This window comes from Eubalaena glacialis, chromosome 13 (assembly GCF_028564815.1).
Source record: "Eubalaena glacialis isolate mEubGla1 chromosome 13, mEubGla1.1.hap2.+ XY, whole genome shotgun sequence".
Classification (NCBI taxonomy): domain Eukaryota; kingdom Metazoa; phylum Chordata; class Mammalia; order Artiodactyla; family Balaenidae; genus Eubalaena; species Eubalaena glacialis.
The window spans coordinates 49,298,827-49,313,480 of record NC_083728.1 but is presented as its reverse complement, the minus strand read 5'-3'; the positions used below and the strand labels follow the sequence as shown (position 1 = coordinate 49,313,480).

The following is a 14,654-nucleotide window of genomic DNA, read 5'->3' as shown; positions in this document are numbered from 1 at the left end:
TCTACTCTCATAACACCTTTCCTGTGTATCATGCAGCAGTGTGAACTGCAGTCATCATTGTTGTATATTATATTCCTAGTGCTTATTTCTCCTGGAACTGTAAGTTTGTACCTCTTGACCGCCTTCTTGCAAGTCTCCCTCCCCCAACCTCCCGCCTCTGGTAACCACAAATCTGATCTCTTTTTCTGTGAGTTTGGCATTTTTGGGAAAACACCTATTTTTTAGACACTCTGTTAAAGAGAAGGTAATCTTCCTCATCTCTAATTTGAATAGCTGGTGTTGTATCGACTAAAGTTTTCACGCTGCTGGATCCTGCCCAGGAACTGAGCTGACGGTTCTCACCCCTGCTGTAAACGGGAAGATGCAGGCTTAGCGTGATGTCGGCCCTTGTCTTTTTCTTCTTTTTAAAAATCATTTAAATGAAAAGGCATCTTGAGACAATATATCATGCCCATTACTATAGTACAAGTTTCCCATAATGTTAAACAAATTCCAAATAAGATGACCGTTACTATTTCTTCCTTCCAAATTAATTTTAGATTTAGAAAAAAAATCAGTGAGCCGTTTAAGGCCATACTCGTGTCAATTAAAGACCATTAAGTAAGGTCTAATTTTCTTAATTGTTCTCCAGACTCCAAAGGGAGGCTTTGATCTCACACTGCCTGTTCCTTGATTCGACCCCGGAGAAACTTGAAACCTGAAGTTTCCCAGTTGACAGCTGGATGGAGAGTCTTTTGTTTTCACAGCGCCCTCTTGTGGGCACTTCCCCTCATCGAGGCCCTGCGATGCCTCCCTTTGCTCTGTAAGTTAGCTCTGTAGCCTCTCAGACAAGCAGCAAGGTGGCTCTCGGGGACCCTGGCCAGGAGGGCAGGGCGTCAGCCAGTCGAGCAGCCCCTTCCTTCCCCACCTCGGTTTGGTAGACGATGGTAAATCAGTCCTTGGTGGGAGCTGCAGTGGGGTAGCCGGTTTTCCCTGCTGGGAACCCTGGAGGTGTGGGCACCGTCCTGCTGCTTCTCTGGGTCCCCAGCCGACTTGAAGCTGGGACCTGGCCAGGCCTGGGTCTCAGCGCCTCTGGACTTGCATTTTCTAAGCCTGTCGTGCAGTCGCGTCCACCAGCCCCAGGCCCCCCGCCCCCTCCGGGGCCCCCTGAGTCTGGAGGAACTCCAGCTGAGTTAGCTTTCTAGAGAATAAATGAGGAGTAAAGCAGCAGGTGTGGATTTTAACCCTGGGGAAGAATTCCACTTTGAAAACTTTGGGGTTTGGTTTAAATATGATATTTTCCATGACTTTGTGTTAGCCCCAGACAAAAGTATGAGAGAAGAGCCTTCCTTTATTCTTCCGGAAGCTTTTGGAAGGCTGTTCTTTCTCTCCAGTGGCACTCTGTGAAGTGGTAAAAATGACATCTGCCTTTTGGTTTTTGTCTAATCAGAAAGAATTAAAGAAATATTTAGAGTTTTCCTCCTATTCCATATATAGTGGTGAAAATGAACCTCAGATGGTTAGTCTGGAGCCCAGAGTCCCCCTGGGATTCCTGGTTCTGCTTCTTCACAGAGGTGTGCGTGTGCGTGTGTGTGTGTGTGTGTGTGTGTGTGTGTGTGTGTGTGGTCTGTCGGGGGAGGCCCTTCCACGTAGGGTTGGGGCTTCCAGGTTGATGTCGAGAGCGTGGGAAGAGGACTCGGCGTCGGCTCCGGTAGAAGCGCAGGCTTTGGCGTCAGGGAGGCCGGGTGCAGATCCCACTCTGCCGCCCACTGTGTGCCCAGTGACCTAATCTCTCCCCCTGGACAGTGGATCTAGGACACTGCTCGCCCCGAGGACTGATCACGGACACGGCGTGAGCTGCTCTAGTTGAAGGTTGAGTTAGTCATCTGAATGTGGGGAAAGGATCAGAAAATATCAGCTCGTAAAGCTGAAACGGATGAAACTTAGCTCAGAATGAAGGAGAGTAATGAGAGGGTCCTCTGTGGAAGCGGCTCAGTTGGAGGGATAGTCTGTACGTCTTTGACTGACGCCACCGAGGAGACAAAGTCTAAACAAGATGGCGGGAAGATGGTGCCTGAAGCGTCCTTGGCTGACAGGCTGTGTTGGTAGCACGGATGTCTGTGTGGGGAGGGGAGAGCAAGATGGCCAGTGGTTGTCAGCCCCGTCCGGGGGTGGTATCTGGCTGGAGGGCCCAGATCCCTATGGGGAGACGATGGTGTGTCTTGAGCTGGACTCACCCGGCATCACTCACGGAGACTGAACCCTCCCGAGGGGTTGGCGAGGCTCCCGCCCTGCCCTTTTGTGGGGGACCCCACACCTTTTCCTGGTTCTGACTGAGAACCTGATCGTATTGCCTCTCCGGTGTCTCTTCAGCTGCTGATGTGCCTTGTTTTTGAAGCAGGGAGGTGTTCTGTGTGCCCTTTGTGTCCTGGTCTCCCCTGCAGGGAGGGGGCAGGGGGCAGTGTGAGGGCAGGAGGGGGTTAGAAAGCTTTGGCTGGTCCCCGCCCCAGCTGGGTGTAAGGAGGATGACCAGGCATCTTGATTTGCTTCTTTTACATCGATTGTGTGGGTCAAGTATTTGTCCTTCACCCCCCTTCCATTCCCCAAAGCATCCTGGTGCAGTTGTGTGGTGCAGTGGACATGGACTCAGGCCACTGTAAGTGCCAACCCAGGCCCCACACAGCTCGTCTTCCTGCCCTCTCCATCCTGGGCAAATGTCCCAATAGGAAAATGCACTGGATTCTGACTTGGGAGAGCCTGGCATCCCAGCCTCATCTGCACCCACTCATCACTCAGCTCTGTGAGAGCCTCCGGAGACTTACTTTGATGAATGGCCGTATCCTTAAAATGATGGCATTGATTTGGCATGGTTTGGGCTGTAACTTTCTGGCTGCTGTGACTTTGAATATTTAGTTTCTGGAAGGTCTGGTAGCATGAATCACTTTATAAGTTTAATTCTGAAATGATAAATCATCCTGCTTTAAAATCGTCTTTGCTTCTAGTTATGACTGTCACTTTGCCTGTTTACCTTTTTCTATTTCAGGAATTTTTTGTTAACTTAAGTGGGAAAAAGGATGGGGTTGCTTTTTGCTTCATTAAATGTTTCCTTTTGATTAAAAACTGGGGTATACACTTATTCTGTTGTTAACAGCTCTGTAGTGATTTATTTACATGGTGTAATCCTTATGAAAGTAGTATTCAAGAATACTGTCAACACTGAAGGAGTTTTTATTAAAATCCATGGTAATTGTATCTTTTGTGGTTTTTTTTTTTTTTTCTTTCTGCTTTCAGGTTTTCAAAACCCTCGGCACAGATGTTGTGAAGTCTGCATTTGAAGGTTATAATGCATGTGTCTTTGCATACGGGCAGACTGGATCAGGAAAGTCATACACTATGATGGGAGATTCTGTACGTTGTTTACACTGTGTGGGAAGAAAATTTCTCATTATCTCTCTTTGGACTGATAAAAGTATCTCTTATCTACGCGGTCTGTACTAACTTGCTTTTCATGTTCTGATCATTCTTTAGCAATAAGGTAAAACTCAGTAATAAGTTGGACGAAATATCCTTTGAGAGATTTTAAATTAGAAATAGTTTTAAGTTTATAAGCATGAATAATGGATGGGAGTCTCAGTTCATTTTCTGTTTTTAAAGGCTTTATAATTTTATCAAAAAAGTACGCTGGGCCTACAAGTAATTTATTCTTCTTTTCTGCCAACCCAACAATTTGAATAAAATTACTGAACTCTGTTCTATTTAAAATTATTCAAAACATTTTTCCCCAAGAAAAATGTAAAAAAAAAGAGTCTCTTTGGTGGAAAGGTACTACATAAATCCAGTGAATACATAAAAAGCGTTAGAATTATACAGGTTATGTAGAGTCTACATAGTTATAAATATAGTATGTAGATTTTAGTAGTTATGCTGTATAAATTAAGAACCTTAAAGTTATACTTGCCCCAAAATATGGCAGAGGAAAAACTAGACGTGATTGTAGGAACTTATCCCGTTCTGTGTTTTCTCCAGACCTGGATAGTGCTTGTGTGTTTTACTTTTCTCATGTCGTGGTTTTGAAAACTGTTCACTGAGTCTGAGAGGTGCCAGCCTGTTCTAGATGTGGAGGGACTAGTGGAGGATGGCTGGGTTTCCTGCTGGCAGGCTCGGTGGTACCTTGAATGCTACAGGTTCGATGGCTAGTGGAAGAAGTAATGCATTAAAGGAGGACAGGTCTTTCCAGATGAAAGCCTTTCAGTACATGTGTCCTGGCTTCTTAAATCCAGGCACTTTCTTTCCAGGAGAAGAAAATAAATGCTGGGCTGTGAATCCTCAATGCTGAGAAGTAGGGAAGAATAAGAGAAGAACAGACAATTTCAAGAGTTTCACATTTCCTTTTACCATTACTTCTCTCTTCCTACTTTCCTATTGTGCCTTTGGAGAAGAAAGCCTTCTCTAAAAATGAAATTTACATGTTGGTTCCCTCTTAGCTAGTTTATGTAAGTTCAACAAAGCACTCATAAGTTACAGCTGTTTTTCTCTGAACTTACAGTTGAGTACCTTTTGGGTATTCTTTTTTATTTTATTTTTTAAAGTAAGAACAAAAAATGTGGTGAAAGGCCCAATTTTTCTTTACAAGAATTGATATTGATTTAATGGTATCAAGGAAAAAAATTCTCCTAAATCTGTGATGATATATATATATACATATTTATTTTTGGGATGGGAGAGTGGGTGAAAGTAGGGAGGGATTTCAGAAGAAAACATTGAAGCCCTAAAGTCTGGCTTTCTAACGAGAACATTTTTGCCTTGTCTTTGGTACTGTTCTGAAGCTCGTCAGCGTGTCAATGCCGACTGAAACGTGAATATTTGAAAGCTAGAGAATAAGTCGTCTTATGTTTGCAAGCCACGATTTAGCTGATGAACAGCTGATAACTGTATATTATCATGGTCCCAGCAGGTAGAAATTCGAAAACTCAATCCTCTCATTTCAGAGAGTAGGAAGCAGCCCTGCAGGGGATGAGTGCTGTGCCCTGGGCCCTGGGCCAGGCCTGCAGGCCCCTGGAGTCTGAGTCCACCCCAGCCAATTGCAGATGCAATCGTCGGTTGCTTTTATTTCAAGTGACAGCTGAGGCGTCCCTCCTTCCCACTGCAGGGCGATTCTGGCTTAATACCCCGGATCTGCGAAGGGCTCTTCAGTCGGGTAAATGAAACCACCAGATGGGATGAAGCATCTTTTCGAACTGAAGTCAGGTAGGGCCCATGGCCTGAGTAACTGAGTGTGAGCTTGATTTAAGGCACAAGGAGTGGATAAAGCCTTTAGATTCCTTAGGGGAGAGTCTGCCTCTCCCCCTCCTGTGCTGTGCCGGTTGGAAGGCAAGCTTAAAGCACATACGTGTTCAGTGACTTCCTTGGGTACCGTTTGGATTGGGGTTTGGGAGGCCGGTAGAGGCAACCCACCTTGGTTGGAAACTAATGAAGGATGCTCATCTCAAATGGAGTGAGCTTTCGACCTTTCAGTGTATACCCACTTGCCTTATTCTTTTATTTGAATAGGATTTGTGTTATTCTTTATGTTGGTAGGATCACTATAAATCTAGTATTTAAATAAATCTGGGTGGTTGAGGTGTTTTTTCCTCCTTGAGCTTAAACCTGTGTGGGGAGGCAGTTTCGTCAGTGGTTTGGGGGCAGACGTGGCAATCAAGGGTTCTGCTGGCTGCCTGACCCCGCAGAGGCTGTGAGGCCTTGGATAGGTTGTTTAAATCACCCTGAGCCTCTATTGCCTAACCTGTAAAATGGAGGTAATAGTAGTACCTACCTCTGGGCTATTGTAGGGATTAAATGAAATAATCCACGTAAAGTGCTGTACCTGATACATGGTTACCACCCAAAAATGTATGTTGCTGCTGTTATTGTTGTTGTTATTAATGTCTGAAATCATCTTACTGAATTCAACTCTATTTGAAATTTTTAGCTACTTAGAAATTTATAATGAACGTGTGAGAGATCTACTTAGACGGAAGTCGTCCAAAACCTTCAATTTAAGAGTCCGTGAGCATCCAAAAGAAGGACCTTATGTTGAGGGTAAGAGTGAATGTTTTCACAGCCCTGTTCTTCTTGGGAATTTTTGTAAAAATAATAGTTTCAGAGAAAAAAATGTAGGATAATGGCGAGATTTAAAAAATTTATTTTTGGAATCATTATAGTAAAAATTGCATGTGCTGTCACTGCACGATGTTCATTTAATGCGTTTATACTTCACTGGGCATTTGCTGATTCTGTGGGGCTTGCCAATAGATTTCCTCTGGCTTTAAGAACTCCAGAAACTTGTTTTTTCCAAGTTCTCAGGCAAGATAAGCAACCCTACAGCCTGTCTCTTTAAATGGCCTTGCATTTTAGCAGTGTGTTTTTACTGACCTTAATGGTAACATGATTATAGGGCGACTCTGAGACCTCTCGCCTTTGGGAAGATTGTTTGCAGGTTCCTGTGCTGTGTTCTCGGCCTTCGTGTTCTGCTACACTCGTTGTGTCACGGTCCTTTGTGAGGAATGTCCCAGGGAATGACGGGTGAAGGCTGGCCCTTGCGAATTATTTTAAAAATAGGCTGGATTGAAGGCTGTCTTTGGAGTAGAGCAGTCAGCTCTACACACTTCCTCTGTGTATGGCTGCTCAGTTAAGGCTGGCCTGTAAGAATCGCACACAGATGGGCTTTCCTGTGGCTATTGTCGTTCCCGTGTGTCTCGCTGGAGGGAAGGCTGAGAACTGGTCATGGATTTAAAGATGTTCCTGTTTCCGTTGTCTTTTTTACCTGGTTATACCGGGTGCACCAACAGGTCCTCATCTGCATTTTAGTAAATTTTCAATTGAACTTTTGCTTTTTAATGCCCAAAGTGAAGTGCGTAACTATGTATTTGTTCTGTAGAGCGTGGGATAACTATTATTGTTAATAGTTTTTAGCCTAACTGTGCCTTCATGTTTTCCCTTTAACTGTCTTATCAGATGTTAAAACATATTACAAAGCTGGATTTGTGAGGAGACAGAATAATCAAGCAGGGTGAAACATCCAGAATCTGGTGTAGATACTTAATGGAGATTTAGTTTCTAATAAATCTGCTATTCAAACATTGGGGTAATATGAGTTATTAAGCTGTCTAGGAAGAAAAAAAAAAAAATTGGTACCAGAGCTCAGTTTTTATACTAGGGTAAATGGCAAATGGATCAAAGATTTAAATGTAAAAAGTGACATAATGACTGCAAGAAACCCTGGATTACTTTTTTTCCTAGAAATTTCAAGAAGGGAAGGCTTTAAAAATTTTTTACTTAAAATTCAGAAGCCATGAAATAAAAGTGTTAAATTTGAAATAGTGAAACAAAACAAAACAGAAAACCAACTTTACACTTGGCAGAAACACCAGAAGCAAAGTAAAAAGACAACTTACAATATGGAGGGAATATTTTCAATTCAAGTTTCAGACAAAGGACTTGTTTAGTCTAATATATAAAGAGTTCCTATAACTTAATAAGGGCAGCCCCAAAACCAAGGAGAAAAATGAACAAAGGATGTGACTAGATTGTCCACAGAAATGGAAATACTGATGATTTTTAAATGGAGGAAAGAAGGCTCAGCCTCATAATCAGAGAAAAGCAAAATAAAAATTCTTCAAGCTAGCATCTGTTAACTGTCCCAGCAGATGTAAGGAACCTGGTAAGACAGTGTTGAGAGACAGTCTTATACCTTGTTACTGCTGGGTGTAAAGTGCCTTCTATGGAGGACAGTTTTGCGATATCCATCAAAATTTCAAATGTGCTTTCATCTCGCAATTCCACCTCTTAAGAATTTATTTTGCAGAAGTATTCACACAAATTTGTAAAAACCGAAGTACAAGATTATTTGTAGCAGCGTTACTTGTGTTGGAAGCAAACTCTCAACAACCTCTATAGTCTCAATAGGAGACTGTTGGTTACGGTACATGCATAGAATCGAATGCTCTGCAGCCATAAAAATGAATGAATGAAGGATCACTTTAACTGATACAGAATATTCTTCAATGTATTATTACACAGAAAAAAGCAGGATGCGAAACAATGTGTATGGTATGTTACTATGTATAAAAGGGGCAAAAAAGATGGCTTAATATATATGTAATTGCCTGTATACATATAGGTTATTTCTGGAAGCGTCTGGAGAAGCTAATAATGTTGGGTTGCCTGACAGAAGGGGAAGTTGGGGGTGGGTTATTGGATGGGGGAGGGGGAAGACCCTTTACACAGTATACTTTTTGTAGCCTTTGATTTTAGACCCATATGAATGTTTCCCAACAAATGAATGGAAAGTTTCTTTAAAAGGGATTTAAAAGAATGTGTGTTTTGCATGGAGATAGGGTTTATATTTCCCTGGCTCTGATTAGTGCTAATGAGGTTGATGAAGATAGCTCACAGTTATCCTAAATACCATATGCGATAGGTATGCGTTATCAGGATTGGTGCCCGACCCTCAGTGAGGTTAAGTGACTTGTTCACAGCTGTGAAAGTCCACTAGTCAGCCGCAGAGCCTGGACTTGACCCCAGACAGCCCAGCTCCTGAGTCTGCGTTATAAACCACCACAGATTTGTACAGTCGTGTATTATTTCATAGAGGTACATTTCTTCTTCCATTTACTAGATACTGGGGAGATTTCTTCACCCCCCGCCTTTTTTTTTCCTTTTTTTTCAGATTTATCCAAACATTTAGTACAGAATTACGGTGATGTCGAAGAGCTTATGGATGCAGGAAACATCAATCGGACCACCGCCGCCACAGGGATGAATGATGTCAGCAGCAGATCTCACGCCATCTTCACCATCAAGTTCACGCAGGTGAGGGCAGCTGTGGGGCGGGCTGGCTCTGTCCCTGAGGGCTTTCCCTGCTGATTGGCACCAGCTGAGGACTGATCTGTGGTGAGCCAGGAGAAGCAGAGGTGGCCGACTGCCGTTTTCTTGTTCATTAGAGTTGAACGTGTGCTGTGTGCTTATTTCTCCGCGGGTACCTTTGAAATGCAACCTGATGTATCCCCGTAAGAAATATTTAGCAGGCTTCTGCCGTGTTCTAGACATTAAAAAACTTGCTTTGTGCTTAATTAAGTCAAAGTTTTCATTGTTGCCAGCTCTGTGGGAGATAACGGGGTTGCTAGTCAGAGCAGCTGGAGGCCGAGGTAACTCATCGTGGTCCATTATGGCTCCGTGGAACTCACCCCGCGGTGCTGCTTGTGATTATTAGAGTGATATTAAAGGACAAGGGGTGTCTTTAAGTATTAATGTAGGAATTCATTATGATCTGGAGGTGGAGCACATTTTGAACGTGTGTGTAAATGACTCAGGGCAAATACGTTAACACCGAGGCCGGTGGAACGGATGAGCATAAAGGTGTTGGGTCCTCTCAGTGCTTCGCACATGTTAGGAGTTTGGAGAGGACCTGGCTTGTATGAACCATGGAACACATCAGATAGAAAAACTTAACCTTTCATTAATGAGGAGGCTCAGAGAGCAAAGAAGATGAAAAAATTCTCTAGGGTCAGTCGGAACAACTCCTGATAAATTCTCCACAAATTTACCTTTCTTTAGACCTTTTCTTTTGATTCACTGTAGTTTATTGGTTTTTTTTCTCCTGTTTTCTGGTTAATGTGGATTAGGATGTGGCCGTCCCTAGTTTCTAAGAGGCTTGCTTTTCGATCACAATATGGTAATTTCTTTTTGGAGTTTTGGTTCAGACTGTAAAACGTAGGTTAAGAGTCTTTGGGAAAGTAAAATTTCGGTAGAATTCAGAATTTAAGATTTTTACTGTTTTATAATTGTGAAACAAATCGAATTTTAACATCGAATAATGGTTGAGTGATCTTTCAGATAATTGTCTATATTTATCATATTTTGGAAAGCCATTGTGCTTGTAATGTTGCAGATTTTAGATGAGAACAAAACTAATTATTTGTTTACTTATATTTTTCTTTGTGGAATGCCCTTCAGGGCCTAGTTTCCTCATCTGCCATGGTCAGACAGGGCCTAGTTTCCTCATCTGCCATGGTCAGACTCAGCCCTTTTGAGAATGACAGTGATTTGGGTAATGGAATCCGTAGTTCTTCAGAAAGTTTAGGAATCACATATGGTAGGCTTCTATTGTATTCAATTTAATTTTTGTAATCAGGAAGAAGGCCAATGAAAGCACAAACTTTAAAAAAAAAAAAAATCTACCCTGAGAGATCACAGTGAGGAGTGGAAAATAATTAGAATTTGTGTTATAAACACATAAAACATATAAAAAATGTTATATAAACATATAAACATTGGGGCTCTTTATACCTCTTCCACTTTGCTTTTATGTTTCACCACAGGCAAAATTTGATTCTGAAATGCCATGTGAAACCGTGAGTAAGATCCACTTAGTCGACCTTGCTGGAAGTGAGCGGGCAGATGCCACTGGTGCCACCGGGGTCCGGCTGAAGGAAGGGGGGAACATCAACAAATCCCTCGTGACCCTGGGAAATGTCATTTCTGCCTTAGGTGGGTTCATACTTGTCTGCTGCCTCTTCTCGTTCTTGGTGGTGTCATAGTAGCGCGGAGCACTTAGGTTTAATGTTTGTGTCACAAACCGGAGTAATAGCCTCAAGGTTTTTTGAAGCCGAATTAGAGAAAAAATCTTTCATGATTGTCTTTAACTTTTCCCCCCTTTTCTTTTTCTCCCTACAGCTGATTTATCTCAGGATGCAGCAAACCCTCTTGTAAAGAAGAAGCAAGTTTTTGTGCCTTACAGGGATTCTGTTTTGACTTGGTTGTTAAAAGATAGCCTTGGAGGAAACTCTAAAACTATCATGATTGCCAGTAAGAATTTTAAGTTCTTTTTCTTCAGCATACAGTGTTTCGTGTGAATTAACTGTAACTACTGAAGTTTAAAGTGTCTCATTAAGAAATAGCACCTTTTGATTAAAAAAAAAAAAAGTTTTTCTGTTCTGAAGAAAAGCACCTACTGTGATCCAGTCTACAATATTGTATTATTGACTCTTTTTCCCTCTTCCTAGTTACATTAACTTGCCATGTTCTTGGTTATGCAAGCCGACGTCCATGCGGAATGATTCTTAGCTTTGCTTAAAGAACAGGACAGAAACTTCTAACTCTGCTAACTCGTGGGAGAAAATCATTGTAGGGACATAGAGTAAAAATAACCCCACTTTGTTTTTTTCTATTTCAAAGCAGAAAATATGGAATTTAAAATTAAGAATTGAGAGGAAAAAGCCCAGTAAATCTAGCAAATAATAACAGTCATATATGTCTATCTTTTCACTAATTAACAGGAAGAAGCAGAAAAGAGGAAAAAAATGTGCAAAGGGGAGGTAACTGTTGAGGAGAACTCAGAAACGCTTTCCCTCCTAACCACCCCCCCCACCCAGACACCTTTCCATGTCCCCGTGTCTCCCTACACCCATGCCATGGAGTCCCTGTGGAGGCAAGGGCTCTACCTGGGGGTGTGCACCCCAGACGCGGTTGTGTAGTCACTTAAGCCCTAAAGTTTGTCGGGGTTGGGGTGTGATTGATTAACCAGAGCTTTAGGCAGAAAAGAATTAGCTGATCTACTGACTCTTTTCAAAAACTATCGTGCTCTGGAGTTTTACAGGTGGTAGGTTTTGCCAGAACTTTTAAAAGGATTTAAATTTCTACTTTACATTGGAAGCGTACATAGTTTTGAAATCCTCTTCTTATATTTTCAACGGAGAAAACTCCCTCAGCTGCAGAGGAGATTTGGTTAGATGGCTGATTCTAAACTTAAAAAGAGCGAAATGGCATTTAATTTGGTATAGTGAGCACTTCTCCTATGAGTCCTAGATAATTTTTAATATTCATGACTGTGGCAATGAATATTTAGTCTATCCAATGACCTGGGGTTAATCTGACTTTTAAATTACAAACCAACTTTGTGTGAAATGAAACGGAGCGCCGGATAAATTACTTTTTGAATTCATTCTTCACAGCCATTTCACCTGCTGATGTCAATTACGGAGAAACCCTAAGTACTCTTCGCTATGCAAATAGAGCCAAAAACATTATCAACAAGCCTACTATTAATGAGGACGCCAACGTCAAGCTCATCCGTGAGCTGCGAGCCGAAATAGCCAGGCTGAAAATGCTGCTTGCTCAAGGGAATCAGGTTGGCTTTTTCTGAGACTTACGGGTAATTTTCTTTGAGTAATGGCACCAATTTCTAGATCTTAACGAGGCACTTATCTCCCTGGTTGTATTGATTTGAGTAAATAAGTGCTAAGTAAAGCTTTGAACGAGTTAGCCGGCCTCTCCTTTACAGCACGCTCCCGTTGGCCTTTGCATTCATTATGTGCTCCGTGTGTAAGATTTTATCCACTAAACCCAAAATGATTAACTATCTAATAGTTATCAATTATGGATGGAAATTTAGCATGCAGTAGGATTAGCAGCATAATCTCCATTAGTGGAAGGAAATCGAGGGGCTTGAGTAATGTTTAAGATTCTACCCAAGCATTTTATGACTTGAAAATGTATTTTAACAGAATGAAAGACTCGTTTGAGCACCTTCCTGAATCTCTGTTTTGTATCGCCCGTTACAGAAGTGGTTATGGTGATACAGGGACACGTGTGACATCCCTGTGGCCTGGCTCAGGCGATTTCCCTGGGCCTTTGCTTGATTGTTGAAACTGCCTCACTTCAGGATCTCTTGGGGTTTTCGTGAAGGAGCCTTGTCCTTCTGTGTTTTTCACAGAAAACTTCCTTATAATCTGCGTGGTGCACGTACCGAGCTGCATTCTGTGCTCATAGTGTGGTCTGTGCTGTTAGGTTTGGATACTGTTGTGAGAGAGAATCAAGGAACATTTTTCATTTATTTATTTTTTAATTCTATTTATTTATTTATTTCTTCCCTGTTCAAACTTTATTCTTTTTTTTTAAATTTTAATTTTTTTTAAAAACAAATTTATTTATTTATTTATTTTCGGCTGCATTGGGTCTTCGTTGCTGCACATGGGCTTTCTCTAGTTGCGGCGAGCTGGGGCTACTCTTCGTTGCTGTGCGTGGGCTTCTCATTGTGGTGGCTTCTCTTGTGGAGCATGGGCTCTAGGCGCGTGGGCTTCAGTAGTTGCGGCACGCGGGCTCAGTAGTTGTGGCTCGCGGGCTCTAGAGCGCAGGCTCAGTAGTTGTGGCACACGGGCTTAGTTGCTCCGCGGCATGTGGGATCTTCCTGGACCAGGGCTTGAACCCGTGTCCCCTGCATCGGCAGGCGGATTCTTAACCACTGCACCACCAGGGAAGTCCCTTAATTTTAATTTTTTATTGGAGTATAGTTGCTTTACAGTGTTGTGTTAGTGTCTGCTGTGCAGCAAAGTGAATCAGTTATATGTATACATGTATCCCTTCTTTTTTAGATTTCCTTCCCATTTAGGTCACCACAGAGCATTGAGAGTTCCCTGTGCTGTATAGCAGGTTCTCGTTAGTTATCTGTTTTATACATAGTGTATATGTGTCAGTCCCAATCTCCCAATTCATCCCATCCTCCCCCATTTGGTATCTACACATTTGTTCTCTACATCTCTGTCTCTATTTCTGCTTTGCACATAAGTTCATTTTGTACCATTTTTCTAGATTCCAAGGAGCACTTTTTAAAACGTTTGAGTTAGGGAGTTCCCTGGTGGTCCAATGGTCAGGATTCGGTGCTTTCACTATTGTGGCCCTGGTTCAGTCCTGGTGGGGGAATTAAGATCCCATAAGTTGCATGGTGTGGCAAAAAAAAAAAAAAAAAAAAAGAAAATTTAGGTTAAATTGGAGTTAGAAATAAACAAAGATACAGTTCTTCCCATTTTCCTAACCCATGAATGGATGTCTGAAGTGTATCATTAAAAAAACCCCAAACTTTTCTTTAAATGCACACTGCTCTCTCCAGAGCAGCTTTCCCTTCAGGAAAATATGGCCCTCGAAGTCCTTGACATCCCGTGAGTGGTTTGACCCGTGAGAATATCGACAGGCCGAGAACCTTACTGAGTTTCCTGAGTCCTGAAACACACCCATAAGTGCTGTCCCATAAGCTGGTGGACTGCAGTGGGCCAGGAGTTGCTCTGCACCTAAAAATATCTCCACATACATTGTACTTTTTGATGTGGAGCTTTCCCGTGTGTGAAAAGAAACGGTCAGCACAAAGAGTCCAGCTGCACGTGATGTTGTCAGGCTTGAATCACTTATGACACGAGCCACAATAGTCATTTTTATTTATACTCCTTGTTATTGGGATCTTTTTTCAATGTTTTAACAACATTTATCTGAAGTAAATATGTAAGGATCATCCAAACTACTACATGTGAAGGGAAGTACTTGGAAAATTCTTGGTTTAATTCTTGTACTTAACATGTTAATAAGTTATGAGAAAAGAAAGATCAGCCTTTTAAAATTAAACTGAGGAAATCCTCGAAAGGAGCTTTATCACATGGACAGAAAAGCTTTATTAAAACTTTTACACATTCTGTCTGAGGAACGTCTTCAGAGGTGTTGTATATGCCAGTTGCCTTATACTTTGTGATCTTTTGTTGTCTTGTTTCTTTCATAGCCAAAGACCACCACAGTCATTAAAGGATTATTTTTGTTACTGTAGTTTTGGGGGTGAGGATGGAAAAGATAGTTGTCTGTTTTAGGATAAACTG

General features: G+C 42.0%; 1 protein-coding gene across 5 annotated transcripts in view; it reads left to right on the top strand.

Annotated features, from left to right (window-relative positions):
• The window catches only part of KIF16B (kinesin family member 16B), a 291,470-nt gene that overhangs the window by 39,362 nt on the left and 237,454 nt on the right, over positions 1–14,654 (top strand). For all 5 annotated transcript variants that reach the window (XM_061208593.1, XM_061208591.1, XM_061208590.1 and 2 more), the window contains exons 4-10: positions 3,271–3,387; positions 5,129–5,226; positions 5,948–6,057; positions 8,687–8,829; positions 10,338–10,506; positions 10,693–10,824; positions 11,970–12,145. In XM_061208593.1, coding sequence (XP_061064576.1) covers positions 3,271–3,387; positions 5,129–5,226; positions 5,948–6,057; positions 8,687–8,829; positions 10,338–10,506; positions 10,693–10,824; positions 11,970–12,145 — 945 coding nt within the window. The remainder of the gene's footprint in view (positions 1–3,270; positions 3,388–5,128; positions 5,227–5,947; positions 6,058–8,686; positions 8,830–10,337; positions 10,507–10,692; positions 10,825–11,969; positions 12,146–14,654) is intronic.